Source organism: Lactuca serriola, chromosome 1 (assembly GCF_051521515.1).
Source record: "Lactuca serriola cultivar US96UC23 chromosome 1, Lser_US96UC23_V15, whole genome shotgun sequence".
NCBI classification, from domain to species: domain Eukaryota; kingdom Viridiplantae; phylum Streptophyta; class Magnoliopsida; order Asterales; family Asteraceae; genus Lactuca; species Lactuca serriola.
Window position 1 is genome coordinate 8,425,442 of NC_136408.1, and position 18,699 is coordinate 8,444,140.

Below are 18,699 nucleotides of genomic sequence, written 5' to 3' on the forward strand. Positions count from 1 at the left end.
TGGTGATGCCTTTCAGACTCACCAATGCACCGGCGATGTTCATGGATCTCATGAACAAAGTATGCAGGCCGATGTTGGATCGCTCGGTGATCGTGTTCATCAACGACATATTGGTGTATTCGAGATCCAGAGAGCAGCATGAGGAGCATTTGAGGGAGATCCTCGGAGTTCTGAGATCGGAGAGGCTTTATGCCAAATTCTCTAAGTGTGATTTTTGGTTGCGAGAGGTCCAGTTCCTAGGGCACCTCGTGAACCAGAAAGGGATATTGGTCGACCCGGCCAAGATTGAGGCAGTGATGAGTTGGGAGGTGCCGAGGTCACCTACCAAGATCAGGATTTTCCTAGGGTTGGCTGGTTATTATCGGAGATTTATCATGGATTTCTCCAAGATCGTCGTGCCACTCACCAAGTTGACCCGGAAGGGTGTTGCTTTTTCATGGGGTCCAGAGCAGCAGGCCTCCTTCGAGACACTTCGCCAGAGATTATGCAAAGCTTCGGTGTTAGCCCTTCCGGAGGGGATGGAGGACTTCGTAGTGTATTGTGACGCGTCGATATCTGGGCTGGGAGCGGTGCTTATGCAGAGGGGGCGGTGGTGTTCGCCCTCAAGATCTGGCATCACTATCTGTATGGGGTTCGGTGTACCATATACACGGACCACAAGAGCCTGAAGTATCTAATGGATCAGCCCAACCTGAATATGCACCATAGGAGATGGTTGGATGTGTTGAAGGATTACGATTGTGAGATCCTGTACCACCCGGGCAAGGCTAATGTTGTAGCCGATGCACTGAGCCGTAGAGCGGAGGGCGCCTCGATGCGAGATGTTTGTTTGAGATTGACAGTGATGACTCCGATGTTGGACACTATTCGTGGGGCCCAGGCTGAGGCCGTGAGGTCAGAAAGCCAAAAGAGAGAGCGAGTTGTCGGGCTGGTATCGGAGTTCGTTACCGATAGTCGGGGGCTTATGACATTTCAGGGCCAGATATGGGTATCGTTTGTGGGCGGGACGCATACCATTTTGATGGAAGAGGCTCATCGATAAAAGTTCTCGATCCATCCCAGGGCCACTAAGATGTATTTGGATCTGAAGAGGGAGTATTGGTGGCCCTGTATGAAAAGGGATGTCGCATGGTTTGTAGAGAGATGCTTGACCTGTCGCAGGGTTAAGGTCGAGCACCAGCGTCCACATGGTAAGCTGCAGCCGTTAGAGATTCCCGAGTGGAAATGGGAACAGATTACCATGGATTTCATCACCAAATTACCAAGGACTGTGAGAGGTGTCGATGCAATTTGGGTGATTGTGGACAGGTTGACGAAGAGCGCTCATTTCCTTGCTCTCAGTGAGAGCTCTTCCGCGGATAGGTTGGCAGAGATGTACGTGAGAGAGGTGGTATCGCGACATGGAGTGTCGATCTCGATTGTCTCAGATTGAGATGTACGTTTCACTTCCAGATTCTGGAAGAAGTTTCATGAGGAACTGGGTACGAGACTGCATTTTAGTATCGCATACCACCCACAGACTGACGGGCAGAGTGAGAGGACGATTCAGACGCTCGAGGACATGCTCTGAGCATGTGTGTTGGATTTCGGCGGGAGTTGGGACACGTACTTGCCCTTGGCAGAGTTTTCCTACAACAACAGCTATCATTCGAGCATTGGTATGCCACCCTTTGAGCTGTTGTATGGGAGGAGGTGTCGGACCCCAATTTGCTGGGGAAAGGTAGGGCAGCGTGTGATGGGTAGTATTGAGATCGTGCTACAGACAACATAGCCGATTAAGCAGGTTAGACAGAGGTTGTTGACCGCTCAGAGTCTTCAGAAGAGTTATGCGGACAGGTGCCGGTCCGAGCTCGAGTTTCAGGTCGGCGACTTCGTGCTCCTGAAGGTCTCTCCTTGGAAAGGAGTGATTTGATTCAGGAAGAGGGGCAAGTTGGGACCCCGATATATTGGTCCTTTCAGGGTGATCGCGAGAGTAGACATGGTAGCCTACCGTTTGGAGTTACCTACAAAGTTGGGTCAGGTCCATGACACTTTCCACGTGTCGCAGCTGAGAAAGTGTATAGCCGACGAGTCGACAATTGTGCCATTAGACGATATTCAGGTGGATGCGAGCCTGAACTATATTGAGAGATCGGTGGCGATTAGGGATCAGAAGATCAAGGTTTTTAAGAACAAGGAGGTGCCTCTGGTGCAGGTCCAGTGGCAGCATCGGAAAGGGTCAGAGTTGACTTGGGAACCGGAGCGTGAGATGCGGGAGCAGCATCCAGAGTTGTTTGCAGAGTAAGACTTCGAGGGCGATGTCTAATTCTAGTGAGGGACAATTGTAACACCCGGATTCCCAGGTATATTATTTTATTCCTTTATTTTGGAGGTTGGGAGGGGACTCGGCGAGTTGGTGTTTAAACTCGCCGAGTATGGTCGCGGATTCTTATCCGGGTTCACAGCTGGACTCGGCGAGTTCATGAGTGGACTCGACGAGTCCATGATATTTAATGAAACCCTAATTTCCTGGGTTTGGGACCTATTTAAAGGCCCTTAGGTCCGTCATTTGCGGCTACCAAACCCCAGAGAGAAACCCTAAGAGATCTAGAGCGTTTGTGAGGAAGGAGAGGCCATTCTTGATCATTTTGTTGGTGTAATTGCAAGAAGGAGGTGTGATTCTGGTGACTTCAGAGTTCATAGACTTCATCTTAAGGTATTTATTCGGACCTTCTTCAGATTTGGTGTTGATTCTTAGAGTTAGGGTTTTCTAACCCCTTTAGAGGACGGATATGTGGAGCAATTGGTCCCTTCTCGAGTTTATGCTTTGGATCTGGACTCAAAGAGGTCCAGAGACCTTAACCCTTGGAGCTTTATGAGTTATTTTGGGAGCCATGAGCTTAGGATGTTATTTTTGGGGCTAAATCACCAAGTGATACCATCTAGATGTTATATGAGTGTCAAGGTCTGAACTTTACGTGATTATCATGCTTGGGAAGGTCAGATCTATGGATTTAAGGAACAGATCTGACCTCAGGAGGTCAAAGGAGTTTGTGCATGGCATGAACTCGCCGAGTCTGAAGAATAACTCGGCGAGTAGGGTCAGGGTTTCCCATAAATCACTCAGTGAGTAGCTTGCCGAGTTGGGGAAATAACTCAGTGAGTCAGAGGGGGATTAGGGGACTGGAGATCAAGGCGGAACTCGCCGAGTTGTTCTTGAGACTCGGCGAGTTGAGTCGGGGTGGCCCTGCGATTTATGCCATGTGTGACTCATCGAGAAAGGGGAGGAACTCGACGTGCCAAGCGGGACTAAAGAGTTAGTGGACATGTGTAGACTCGTCGAGTCGCCCAAGTGAACTCGACGAGTCGGGTCAAAGTTTGACCATTGACTTTTGTTGACTTTTAGGGTTTGGTCAACAATGTGGCCTTTAAGCCAAGAGAGGGGTAAAATGGTCTTTTACCCTTCTGAGGGTGCTAAGATAGGGTTGAGTATAGTATATTTATGAGAGTATTTACTTTATGTGATTAGGCGGAGGCTAGATCGTATTTCTACCGAGTCAGAGATTTACCAAGACATCTGAGGTGAGTCTTCTCACTATACTGTACCTAGTGTGGTAATAGAATTATGTGGCAGAGCATTTTAGAGTTATATGCCAGTGTATTTGCATGTCACTATGTGTTGTGATTTATTGTGATATGTGATATGCATGATTCAGTGTTTACAGAGTTAGGACCAGTGGGTCCACAGAGTTATGGGACCAAGAGGGTCCTACGGAGATATTCGACTAGAGGGTCAACAGAGTTACAGCCTTGAGTGGCTGATATGTGTTTATGTGGTATTTTGGGGAACTCACTAAGCAATTATGCTTACAGTGTTATGTGTGGTGTTTTCAGGTACTAGCGATGATCGCGGGAAGGCGCCGACATGACTCGTACACACGCACACTGAAGTTCATATGTTTGATCTTGGGGTTTTGTATTGGGATGAAGTTGATACAATGTTTTGAAAAAATGAATGTGAATGATGCTTTATGTTTTCTTTTAAAAAAAAGTGAAAAAAATGAATTGTTTAAATTTTACGGTGTTACAATTAAAATTGGTGTTTTCCGAATCTGTTCGCATCAATCATTTTATAAGATATAGTTAGAGAGTGATTTCCTAAATTTTAGTAATTATGATGATAGTTACCCAAAATATCTTATTCGTTAAGTTTTTAGATGTTATTTTTGAATGAACAGAAAATTTATAAGATCATCATCTTTAAAGTAGTTTTTCTATAAATAAATAAATAAATAAATAAACTTATTTTTGTTTTTGTTATTATCAATCAAATATCAACAAATTGAAAAGCTTATCATTTTATTTGAATATTTATTTAATTTTTCTTCAAATTCATTTAGAAATATTGATTCATATCTTCCATTCATAAATGAATAAGAATAATGATTTATAGGATTAATTCATATATATATATATATATATATATATATATATATATATATATATATATATATATATATATAAAATCATAAATGAATATGTAAGTTGTATTTATGAATAAAATTATAATTGTAAAGACAAGGTAGAGTTAAAAAAATCACCTAAAGTTTAATCATAAATGAATAAAATACATTTGTAATCATATGAACAAGTTACAATCCATAGATAAAAATTTTTAATACGATTATTATCATAAAAAATTACAATACAATTATAGTCATTACTTAATTCATATATACAAACCTTACTTTATACTTGTAGAATATTCACTTTGATTATATTTTTGGTAAAATAGTTTGTTCAAAGACTGAGTTAACCCTCTTATCCTTATTATTTTTTAATGTTATTATTTGTTATTATAGAATACTCACTTAGCTTTCCGGGAATATAAAACATATGTTCCAATGATTTTTCTATATTTTTTTCAATGAATTTTACAAGTTGACTTTAAAAATCAGTCAAAATTTTGGATTAATCTGCAAAGATGGTCACCATAACGCTATAGTGTGGATCATTCCTTAGCTAAAATATGTGTAAAATTAGACTCCCTTCTCTAAACACAGTCCATGCCTATACGAAACATCCCAAAAATCACAATAAATTTTAACTTTTAAAAAACAACCCATAACCATAATTGTTTACAAAACCATTATTTCAAAAATGTAATTTTAGTAACCAGAGTATCCGAAAATCGAAACAACATAAAAACCAAAGGATCTGCACAGTCACGCCTTTGCCTTGTCACGGTTATCTGAAATACCTGAAACAATAAACTGAAATCATAAGTCAAAGCTTAGTGAGTTCCCCAGAGTACCAACATATACAACTGATGGGTTTTGGTCCTAAGAACATCATATGTGCTCATACAAACCCTAATGCTTGGATCTAGGTTTCTCTATTGTACATGCAAGTTATCCAAGGCTATAAAGCCTAATTCTAGCATATGGGAATCGATATTAACATACAATTAGGTTTAAGATGTTACCTTGATTGTTATGTTGCAATAACAATCCCAATTCTTCCTTGAATTGACTTTGGAAGGCTTAGAGTCACAAGTGTCACTCCTCTAATGGCTTACAAACACCAAGAGCAAATGGAGAAGGTATAAAGAGAGATGAGAGGTATAAGAATTCGTCTCTAGGACCTCTTGGGAAGGCATGGCCGAATTCATGAGCCTTGGGGGTCTTTATATAGGTGTAGAGATTAGGGTTTTAGTCCTTATCCTTATCTAGTTGCTTGCCCATCAAGTAACCATAAGATAAGCCTTGAAAACCCTTATCCTAGTCGAATTCTAAGGCCTTATCACCTTAAATTCGCCCAACCTATTAATAAGATAATCCTTACCTTATTTTGTAACTATCACATAATGACAATTCAGCCCCTCTAGTTTAATTAATTACACTTGATCACAAAATTAATTCTTAATTAATTATTGACCAATATTAATTAAACAAATATGATTTCTCCTTTAATATATTATTCTTATAACATATTAATAAATCATAATAACCTCTCTCTTTATTTATTTCTCCAATCAAGTTGCTTTGGTGAAGGCAACCCAAAAGGACCATGCACCATCGGGTCAAGTACATACCAAAATAGTTATGGACTTAGACACTAATCTAACAACAACATGTAACAACATATATTGGGTCCACATCTAACATACAAGATTACCCCTGAGCCCATATTATGAGTTTGGCTTTCCTTCCAAGCCCACAACTCATATTTGACTTGCTCCCGAGCCCACAACATAAGTTTTTCTTGCCCTTCATTGCCACAACTTATGTCTGGCTTGCTCCCGAGTTTTTTTGTTACCGCACGAAGCAATACTATCTCAACCCAGCCATACAATGTCGACATATACATAATATATAACCACATAACAACAACAGATAATCATGCAGGTCTTAACAAATCACTACATCATAGTAACATCCTAACCAAGATACATAATCTACCGGGTCGGCATTGGTGCATTCGACCCAAAAGTACATTGAAGAAAACTCACCTCAATCAGAAGATAACAAATCCCACACCCAAGTCTTCTGCACCACGGTTCCTTACACTTTAACACAATCAATACCAACCCTAGTTACTTTCTAAGGTTAAGCTCATAGTCATGAGGCCCAATAATGTCCCAAGTCTAAACTAGGCCCACTAATGGCCCAAACCATGTAGAGAAAACCTAACGCTCAAATGTTCCAAAATGGCCTCAAGTCAACGGTCCAAACTCCAAAAGTTAATCCTCACTGCGTGAGCAGCTCGTGGTCATGTTGTGAGCATCAACTCAACCCAGTCCTAACTCAGTGGGTCAACTCAACCCATCAATTCGATTCCAACCATCATCACATCGTGACATCTTCCCGAGTCATGTCGTGACCTAATTCGGACAAAACAGTCGGGATGGCAAGCATCCTCACGACGTGACCGGCTTAATCCTCGCATCATGAGCACTGCATTGACCAGCTTTAAGCATTAAGCTCTTATTCCTTATGGCCATAACTTGGGACTTTCCAAAGGGTCTTCCCTCACCCAAAGGATGATAAAAATCATAGATTTTAAGCCATGCATGTCCCATGCATGACTCAAACACTCACTAGGTCAAATGAAGGAAAAATGAGATCTAAACTCATGTTTGGAGTCTCAAACTATACCAAAACTCAGATCCAAAGATTATATCCCAGAGAATGACTCAGTGATCCATAAATTTGCCAACTTTATGGATCCCATGCATGCAATCCATCACAATCATGCAAAAAGGAGCTTAAAACTTATATCTAACATGCAAGAGGTAAAACGGTTAGAGCTTTATGACTTACAATGGTCCAAAAGCTCAAGAAGAAGGTAAGGTAGTAGTTGTAACAGTGTTGTAAAACACGTTGATTTGGACGATTACACGGTCGAGTACTCCCTTTGAGACAGGGTCACTGATTGTTGTACAGGTGACCTATAGAGTTGGTATACGGAGTTGTGTTGTATCCATATATCTTTTCAGACCGAGAGGTACGTTTCACTCACTGTACTTGTAGGTTGAAGGCACCAATATCGGCCCACTATATTATGTATCCTGCTATATAGGATGTTGTTACGCGGTAGAGATATGTTAGATTTGTATCCTTATATATAGGATGTTGCTAGGCAGTAGTGATCTGTAGATCTGCCTATTAGTCTATTGACTGGTTATATGATTATTTGTTTGCTGAATATATGTTATATGTTATTTGTCGACATAGTGCGGTTGAGTTGAGACCGTACTACTTTGTGCGGTCAATCAACAAACCCGAGGAAATCCAACTGGGAGGTTGTGGACCCAGTATGCAATGCATGCGGCAATCCAACCGGGAGGTTGTGGGCAGGGTAATCCAACCGGGAGGTTGTGGACCTAGCATGCAATATGAATATATGTTTCGTTGTGTATGGTGCTTTTAGAGAACTCACTAAGCTTTGACTTACAGTTTCAGATTATTGTTTCAGGTACTTTAGACGATCGTGGGAAAGCAAAGGCGTGATTGTGTATATCCTATTGGTTTTATGATTTTGGATTTTTGGATACTCTGATTGTGACTATTACTCTTGGAAACAATGTTTTGTAAACAATTGTGGTCGTTGGATTGTTTTTGCAAAAAATAAAAATTTTACTCTTATTTTTGTGATGTTACAGCCACGTAGTACAATATATATTCATGTATGTTAGGATGGAGAGCTAGTAGAATATAAAGTATAAATGTTCATGTATTAGTAGAATCTAAAGCGTAGTCTCTATATGTGTAATTATTGTGATATTAGACCTAGGTATGGGTTGATTATGGAAACAGGTTGGGAACCTATAGACTCATGTAGCTTTAGGCTGTGTTTGACACGCCACAGCTAGCTTATTTTTCGAGCTTTATTATGTTGTCATGTTTGGTAAACTAAAAAGTAGCTTGTAAGCTAGCTTTTTAAAAAAAAACTACTTAGACTAGCTTTTTAGGAGCTTGTCTAAATATTTCCAAATATACCCTTAATTAATTATAGAAACATATTCTCTTAAATGTCCTTTTATGTAATTTTATATCTTTCAGCTAGTTTTACTAAACATCATTTTTTATTAGATACTTTTTCAGCTATCAGCTAGTTTTTCAGTTATACGCCAAACATAACCTTAGTTGACCCACATAGCTTTAGTTATGGGTATGATTGTGGAACGGTTAAAGAGGTCGGGAGCCAATCCCAAGATATATATTGGCAGATCGTGAACCATTGTTTGTATGCATGTATATGTATTGTAGTATATTGTATTTTTGAGAATTCACTAAGCCTTCGCATACCCAATTTTTATTAAATGTTTTTCAGGTACTTCATGTGAAGGGCAAAGTTCGACTGTATACACGAGCATTCGCCACATGTTTCCGCACAATGTAAACAGACTTTGATATATTTTAATAAATAAAAATTTTGCCTCGAAATTCGGTACGTATTTTTAATTTTTTCAAAAAACACAATTTTCAATGGATTGCGTTTTTACTCATCCAATAACCAAAAGCAACCAAACTACACCGATTTTAACATATCAAATAATCATATAAAAGATTTATTTTTTAGTTAAAATGATCTATATATATATATATATATATATATATATATATATATATATATATATATATATATGTATATACACACACACTACAAGTACTAAGATGCTAATTGTTAATTACTTTGGAAAATGGTGAAATTTAGTGTTTTAAAGAAAAAATTACAAATTTAGTCATTTTCCCTAATTATTTTTCACTTAATAGCAAAAAATTAGCCTTTAGCCAAAAATAACCATCAAAATATTAGATTATTAGCGAAAACTACAATTTCAGCATGAAACATACGATTTCGGGATTTCCGGTTTTAAATGAAATACGGCTGGGGGCATTGAGCTATTGTTTCAGAACCTGTCTATTGTTTGAAGGCCCTTTAGCCCAAAATATATAAAGTTGAAAATTTCAATGTAAGTCATTTTCCATAGTTTGAAGCTAGAGAAACTCTCTCAATAGTAGCTCTAACTCTGAACAACATGCAGTATTTTCTCGTTTTTTTTTTTTTTCTTTTTTGCTTTTTGTTATTTAATATGAAATCTATTAGCATTGGTTTTTTTTTGCAAAAAATGGGGAAAAAACGGATTATGTAGGTGTCATTAGCCATCTATGGTGTACAAGATGTTAATGTACAAATTATACATTATCAAGTTGTAAACCGTAGGTGCTAACAACACCTACGGTTTCCGTTATTTTTTTTTCTTTTTGTTTGTTTCAAACTTGTATAGTAATATAGTTGTTTATAAAGATATGTTATTTGGGTTGATTCTATAGTTTAATCGAAAAAATAATTGAAAGTCAAGAACAAAACAATAGTTATTCGTTGGAAACAATAGTTTTAGAAGGAAACAATAGTTATTTGAAGGAAATAATACTTTTTATAAGGAAACAATAGCTAGTCTCATCTATGGTTAGGAAAACCGTATTTTGTGAGTTTATCACCTACAGTTTCATATGCAAAAATGAATATGGGAACACCAAACCATAGCCCATCCATGAAAATAGTTGGCGTTTTTGCTCGTCTACGGCTTTCTTGGCTATTTTTGGGTATTAAATAACAAGTAATTAGGGAAAATAGCTAGATTTGCATTATCTCTTTTTTAAATGTTAATTGTTAATTACTTAATTTTATTGGTTTGATGGTATTTTAAAATGTATGGAACTCTTAAAAATATGGTTTCATGGTATTTTAAAATGTCTTGAAATATGAAAATTGGTATGGATCAAATGCATTTTTATTTCCACCGTATTTCTTCTTCTAACAAATTTTGGATTTTATCGATGTGTAATGATGTTAATTAAAGGGAAATTAAGTAATGTAACCACATTTTAATGTGTATTTGAAAAAACATAATAAAAAAATTGTTTTTTTTTTTTGCTAAAATAACTGATTGGTCCGGATTGGACATTTCAAACCAAAGAAAAATACCTTTTTCTAACAAAAAATACATTTCAAACCGACTTCGGAACGACATTTTAGATTCCGGATCAACATTTTGGATTTCGGACTGAAATTTTGGATTTTGAAAAAAAAATAACTCTAAAATTTCAAGATTAAGTCCGAAATCAGATAAATAATTCCGGAATTTCCAAGAAAAAAAATTCATTTTTACTTAAACATAATAAAAAGTTAAACAAATATAGTAATCTGAATTATATAAAATATTAATGCATAAAATTAGACATTATATTGAAAAACGGTAATATTAAACATTTCCAAATGTAGTATTTAGAATCTCAAATAAAAATAAAAAATAAAAGTTTCTTTGAAAACTAAAATAAAATAAAAAAAATTCAAAATATAAACATTATTGAAACCAAGGCATTATAAAGAAAATAATTATTTTTCAAAAACTTAAAAAAAAATAATAATAATATATTTTCTTAATACAAGACCAGGGTTCAAAACCGGACGGGATAAAACCAGACAAGTCCAAACCGCCGACCCTAAATCAGTCCGTTGTTTTCACTTTTCTTCTTCGGCGCTGATTCTCTTCAAACCCTCCATCGATATTTTCTACAAAGGCTCTTCAATATTACTTGTAGGTGTCTTCGCATCTCCTTCTGGTAAATGTTATTATGTTTATTTTGTCGTTTTTTGTACTTGTCTTCGTTATTTTTCAGATCAAAGTTTTATGTCTACCATCCGTTTGGTAATTTGTCTCATAGAATGTACGCACTTTTAATATAGGGATAATGACTTGAAAGGGTAACGAACTTTCGACTTTTTTCACATTTAGTCACTAAACTTTTTTTCATTATCTATTTGTCATTGAACTATTGAAACTGTTCACATTTTACCCTTATGACCGGCTGTTACCGGTCATAAGGGTAAAATGTGAACAGTTTCAATAGTTCAATGGCAAATAGATAACGAAAAAAAGTTTAGTGACTAAATGTGAACAAAATCGAAAGTTCGTTTCCCTCTAAAAAGTTCAATGCCTAAATGTGAACAAACTTTCTATTGTATTATGTTTTAACAAATTATTTATTTTTGTTTAATTGTAGCAACATTTGTTGATGAAGAAATCTATGAAATAAAAAAATAACAAAACCCTGAAAATATATTTAAAAAAAACAAAAAACCGAAACCGAAGTAAAAAACCAATGGTTTGACATTTTCCAAAATAAAAAATCAAAACTTCCAATCTGATTTTGGTTTTACAAAAAAATGAATCATTCTCACTGATGTGAATTATGACCATTGGTTTGGCATGCGAAATTTGTGACATCCTATGAATACGTAGTTACAACATCGTCTGAACTCGTAATTCATAGTAACGGGTTAGAGTATCATCGCATGAATACGTAGTTACAACATCGCCTGAACTCGTAATTCATCACCTACAGGTTATGGGCCTGCTGGTGTTTCCACTGGGTTGTCTAGAATATTCTGTGGTCGTCATCTATACTCTGGTAGATGACTACATCGCCACATTGTCGGTTAAGGTTATGGTATCTTCTTTCATCCTACATCACCTATTCATCATCATCTATTTACCTAATTATCATCACTTTTCTATCATCACCTATCTCTCATCATTTTATTTCATCACACACCAACTATTTCATCTACCCATGTTTCATCCGCAACATATTTGTAGATATAAAACAACTATACCGTTTAAATCTTTTAAAACATGTATAAAATCGTTCATCCAACATAGACAACAAGTATTCAAATAATATGCACACATAGCACGTAATTTATATAAAATACTTCATATCTATGTGTAAGATGAAAGTAACTATATATACCATAAAAATCCCATAAATGCTTCCTAACTTCAAACCCCAAGGTTTACTCTACTAAAGCTTCATATTCTCGGCTCTCTGGACCTAGAAGGGTCCAGATCAATAACACAAACTTGCAAGAGGTGTTTGAGGCATTCAAAACCCCAAAAGATGAAGTGATTCAAGCCCTAACCCCAAAATGGAATCTACACAATAGGGAAGGAAAAGGGTTCATTTTTGTACCTCAGAATGAAGCTCCTTGCTTGAATAACTCAGAACAATAACTTTCCTTGGTCCCTCTTGCTGGAACTCTTCTCCTTTCTTGAAAAATCACACCAAAAAGCTCAAGATAGCTCTTCCTCTCACTCTACACACTCAAGCTCGCTAGGGTTCTCACTTATGGGAAAGGTAGTCGCAATTGAAGGCCATAAGTGCCTTTAAATATGGCTCGGGCCCAAAGATTTAGGGTTTCTGCCAACAATGCGGACTCGTCAAGTCGCCTCACCGACTCATCGAGTCCATTCATTAATCCGAGTCATCAGTCGCGACCTTACTCGACGAGTTGAGGCGTCAACTCGTCGAGTCTCTCTTCTTAACTCAAAAGAAAAATACTTAAATTATGATACCTGGAAATCCGGATGTTACATTTTGATTTTTATTTCATAGATTTCTTCATCAACAATTGTTGCTACAATTAAACAAAAATAAATAATTTGCTAAAACATAATACAATAGGAAGTTTGTTCACATTTAGTCATTGAACTTTTTAGAGGGAAACGAACTTTCGATTTTGTTCACATTTAGTCACTAAACTTTTTTTCGTTATCTATTTGCCACTAAACTATTGAAACTGTTCACATTTTACCCTTATGACCGGTCACAGCCGGTCATAAGGGTAAAATGTGAACAGTTTCAATAGTTCAATGGCAAATAGATAACGAAAAAAAGTTTAGTGACTAAATATGAACAAAGTCGAAAGTTCGTTACCCTTTCAAGTTATTATCCCTTTAATATATTTATATATCTACAGTGTCCACCAAATATTTTTTTATAAAACATCATCAAAATCATTTGCGATATCATATGTATTTATTGATGCACAAATGTACATATTCGATGTTTTTTCGAGTATTTCTTGGACTCTGTAGAAACATAAGTTAATAAAATGATAAAAGCCGAGAATGAACTTAATATAACATGAAGCATGAGGATGAAAATTGACTAAATGAAGGATTTCCCCAACTATCAAGACTCACAGAATAACTCCCATAAAAATGAAAGTTTGCCCAAAATAGGGAAACAGAGCCCCAATTGAAAGTTAGCATCTTTAATACTTTTTATCACAAAAGTTCTCCACAGGATCTGTGACAAATCCAAGTGTTGAAGTCCCTAATTTTTTAAAAAACTAAAAGTTATTGAAAAACAAATGTGCAGAACTGTTGACTTAAACCCTTGATCATTATCATATCTCTATAATCTTATTATTAACAAAGATTTGAACATCTTTTTTTTTACTTAAACCGAAGCAAATCATCACATCTTCAAATAATCTTTTGGCGCACCAATTTTAGAAAGATCTGCCTCATACTCACCATTTGAGGAGGAAGACCCACTTATTACATTAATATTACGTTGTGCGTTTCTTTTTAGCTCATCTAGTTTGGACTTTAGTTGCATGAGCTCTTGTATCCCAAGGCTTTTGATGTATTCCTCATATGTGTTCCAACCTAATGATGCCTTCAACTGTTCTTGCATCATTTGTCCTTGTTTTTTCTCATTTGCAAGTTTCTCATTTAGTTCATCAAGTTCTTGGTTGAGTGTCTGCACGTTGGACTCATGGTAAGAATTGACAAACCTTGTAATAGAATCATCTGGTTGTTGGTCAACTTGATTCAAATTGAGAAATTTGTTTATGATAAAAGGAACACTCGGGCTACCAAAAGAAAGAGGCTTTCCTCTTAAAGAGAAGCAAATTATTGCAATTTGTACGCCACATAGCGTTGCAAGCTCATTGGCCTTCTTAAATAATCCGTTGTGTCGCTTTGTCAAGGTAACTGCTCGTTCCCTTTCATTTTCAATTCTTTTTAGTTGTATCTTTCTGCGACCACTTCCTCTTCCTCTTGGTAATCTTGGCATGATTTCAAATCTAGAAAATATGAAAGAGTATCAAAATTCAAATCTAAAAAATGTGAAAGAACATTAGGATGGTTGTGAAGGGTTTGATTCGTGAATGGTATTTATAACATGTTACTTCCAAAAGCATAGTCAATTTCCAATATGATGGTTGACCCTTTTCCCAGTTATTTAGATATCTACCTTAATAAATGAAAATGTTATTGTCACTTGTCATTCTCTCATTTAATTGGCCACATGTCATTTTGTCATAATTTTGAAATATCTTTATTTTCCACTTGTCAATTACTTCATTATTCATTTTCACTATATCATTAATTTAGTTTCCATAAATTAAACCTACTATAATAACTATTAATTTCAAATTTTAAATTTGAAATTTCAATTTCAATTTCAAATAAATGTACACTTTAAACATTTGTATTTAACATTTTATTATAACAACTCATTTAGTACACGGGTCTAACAATTAAACACATAATTTTAGATAATTTATTTTTTGCATGTTTTTTTTCATAATTTTCACTTATTTCATATTTCAAATTCAAATAAACTTCTCATTTAATCACTCATATTTAACATTATGTTTTAATTAACCCATATAATATACGAGTTTCACAACTAGTATGTAATGTATTAAATACATTAAAGTTTCAATAATTTTAATAATTTAAAATTTTTCTCATTTTTCTTATAAATTCAAACTTTTTAAATTGTTAAAATTTCATATTTTTTTTAATTAAACCCATGTAATACATGGGTCTCACACCTAGTTTGATAAATAAATTAACAGGTTATTATTTAATAAGTTTGACTGCTTTTAGTTCGTGGTTTTTCACCATTAATACATAGGTGCATTGATTGTAAAATGACGAAGCCGTCTTTAATGAGAAATCGAACGCATGCACGACATGTGTAAATTATGAATTGTTAATAAAATTTAAATATATATAAAAAAGAGTCAAAACTAAACGTATATTTAGTAATTATCCTCGATCTTCATGTTCACTTTCAGGATATGCAATAAATGTTACATTATACTTTTTTAATCTTGATTGTTTTATTTTTTTTGTTGGCATAATTTCAAATTTAGAAAATATGATATAATATCATGAAATGCAATAAATGTTACATTATACCTTTTTAATTTAGAAAAACATATTCTAATGTGAAAACGATAAACATTTTCACATACGTAGATAATAGAACCAATTAATTTTTACAAACCAAATCCATTTCACATTAAACATGTATGCAAACTCTCTCCTCTTGCTCTACATATATTTTTCTAACGTAATATATATATATATATATATATATATATATATATATATATATATATATATATATATATATATATAACCAACTAAAAAAATAAAAGTATTTATGATTGGAATGCAATAACTGTTACATTATACTCTTTCAGTTTAGATAATTTTATTTTTTTAGTTGGTTTTTATGCACATATGTATATATTTTACATAAGAAAATCATATGTGGAGTGTAAGGGAAGACTTCGTATACATGCTCCATGTAAATTGCATATTACAACCATCTAATGCATAGATTGTTGTGTATGACTAAAAAGTGTTGTGTACAAATTACTACCATATGTGAAAATGTTTAGCCTTTTCACATTTACCCTCAATAGAGTTTAGATTATTTTTTCCAAGGTAACTCCAGCTATTATAAATGCATTCACTTATTATTATTCCCCAACAACGATGTCTTCTCTAGATTCATAAACGAGTGGTTTATAATTTCAAGTCTTTAATTTCAAATTAAAATAAGATAACCTTACGAAAAAAGAGGCCACGCTTGTCTTTTGAGTTAAAATTACTAATCTTATTTACAGATTAGTTAAATGTATATAGGTTGATGGTTTATTCAGTTGTATACCTAAAAGAGTTATTAGTCACATACTTAAAGAACAACTCTGTCAGTTACACATTCTCTTTCAAATAAGGTGAGATCTCACAAATCAAACTATGATTCAACTCCCTCAATTGTAGCTAAATTTGTATGAGAATTGGGTGGAAATTATGTAATTAATATAATTATGAGAAACCTCTTATGTATCTATTTGAACTTTTTGTTAAGGTATACAAGTGAAAATATCATGGAAGTTTAGTGATTTTTGTATCTATCTTGGTTCATAAAAATTCACAGATTTCTACAAGGAAAAGTTCCTTATTTTTTCTAGGAATTAGATACAAATACATATAAAATGATTATTTTCTTTCCATGAACATAAGCTTATAAGTTATAACTAACATAGGAAAAACCCTCCACAACATAATGGTAGGAAAAAAAATTAAAGGATTTGGTGCCAATTAACAGGTTTGTCCATTTATGATCTATAAAAAAGTTGATATACTTTTGTGGGGAAAGAAGGTCTTAGAATTTCAAAGAAACAAAATATACATAATGGAAACAATGATGAAATCTTATGATATATCTATGAAAATTTTGAGAATTTGGTAGTTTAGACTACCACCATGTAGGAAGCGTATTAAAAGGAACTTTTATTCAATATAGTTGTGCAGGTTACAAACTTTAAAATTTATCCCAAAATCAATTTGATATGGTTATATAGGAGTTGCTCACAATGAGTGTTCAAGTTAGACGACTTTATTAATTTTTAAGATAACAACAATGTTGCTCATGAATTTTTTATGAAGCCCATGTAATGGAAATTTAACCCAATCTTCCCATAAGACAGCTGGCTTGTGTTCGCTTGATGTAAAACACCTCATAGAGTCTATTAAAACTTTGGCCGAGTTTCAGAGGTCACAAATTGACTCCAACTCTTTTGCCATTTAGACCGGCAGTTGTGAACATTCTAAGGTGCATTCATGCTTTAAGAGAATGTTTTTAGTGTGTGGTGTATAAAGTATTTTTTCTTAAAGAGCATAAACATAGGAATTAGTTGTGAGAGAACTTCTAAGGACAATTTTATGGCAATTGATCTTATATAGTACCCCCCCTAGTCTGAAGGCTCATTAGGGGCTTACTTCAGTGAGAGCTGGTTTTGTTGTGTTCCAGCCTCCAAAGTCTCCAAAGCTACAGTAGCCATCTTTGTTGACAAAATGAAACCTACGGTGACAAGTTTTTCTTCCTACCCTATGATGAACACAATTAATGAAGGTTACACAAATGGTGGCTGTCATGGGTATATATAGAGGTTTCATCTTCAGTTGTAAGCATCCCAAACATAGAGAAACAGATAGTATAACACTTAGAGTGAGAGTGTTAGTGAGAGGGTTGGTTTTTTGTAATAGTTGAGTGTGAGAGTTGCTCCTCCTATTGTAATTCTATTTTAGTGTTTAATAGAAGAGTTTTCCAACCCCACCAACTGGTATCAGAGCCCCGTTTGGTGTCCAGGAAATTTTTCACGAATTTCTCTGTTTTTTTCGTCAAAATTTTTTTGCCTCAAAATTGATTTCTGGGTACACCATTAGAAAGGTCTCGTTTCAAGGATTCCGAAAATATATTTTTCGTAATTTTTTGACTACGGGAAGACCTCCAAAAACACCGGTCAAAGATTGGTCAAAACTGCCGGAAAAACCAGGTGGCCGGAGAAGACGGCCGGAGAAGAAAGAGTGACATCATCAGTGACGTCAGCATTGACCAGCCTTTCAGAAAAGTTTCATTTTAGCCCCTGAAGTTTCAGAAAATTGCAGAAAGGTCCCACTGTTTCTGAAAAACTGCAGCTCGGTCCCTGTTGTTCTGAAAATAACTGTTTTGGTCCCTAGAGTTCTGAAAAGTTTCAGAAAAGTCCCTGGTTGGCATAAACATTTCAGATTGGCCCCTGTAAGTTCCGAAAATTACAGTTTAGCCCCTATAGTTCCGAAAAGTTACAAATTAGCACATAACTTTTCAAGAAAGTATATTTTGACCCCGAAAAACTCTACCCCACCATTTTTGACGCTTCCGAATCCAACCGAGAGCTTGGTTTTATCTAATTTTTCCTCAAAATATTTGTAAAATAAATTTGCAATTATTTTCGATGGAATCTACAAGTACGATTACGATGGTTCGACTTACGCCCACAAATTACAACATGTGGAAGCCAAGGATGGAAGATTTGCTTAATCTGAAAGATTTAGCAGAGCCTATAGAAAAGCAAGGCGTCAAACCCGACACGAAGACAAACGAAGTTTGGACGAGAATAAACAGGAAAACGGTGGCACAAATTCGACAGTGGATCGACCACAGTGTTTTTCACCATGTCTCTCAAGAGACGGACGCGTACAAACTTTGGGAGAAGCTCGAGAATATGTATCAA

At 35.3% G+C, this 18,699-nt stretch overlaps 1 protein-coding gene across 1 annotated transcript; it reads right to left on the reverse strand.

Moving 5' to 3' along the window:
* Positions 1–13,811: 13,811 nt before the first annotated feature.
* LOC145051230 (agamous-like MADS-box protein AGL29) lies at positions 13,812–17,487 on the reverse strand. The gene is made up of 2 exons (XM_078999333.1): positions 17,426–17,487; positions 13,812–14,424 (listed from the first exon to the last, which is right to left on the reverse strand). Exons 1-2 carry the CDS (start codon positions 17,485–17,487, stop codon positions 13,812–13,814), a joined length of 675 nt encoding a protein of 224 aa, XP_078855459.1.
* Positions 17,488–18,699: the final 1,212 nt, after the last annotated feature.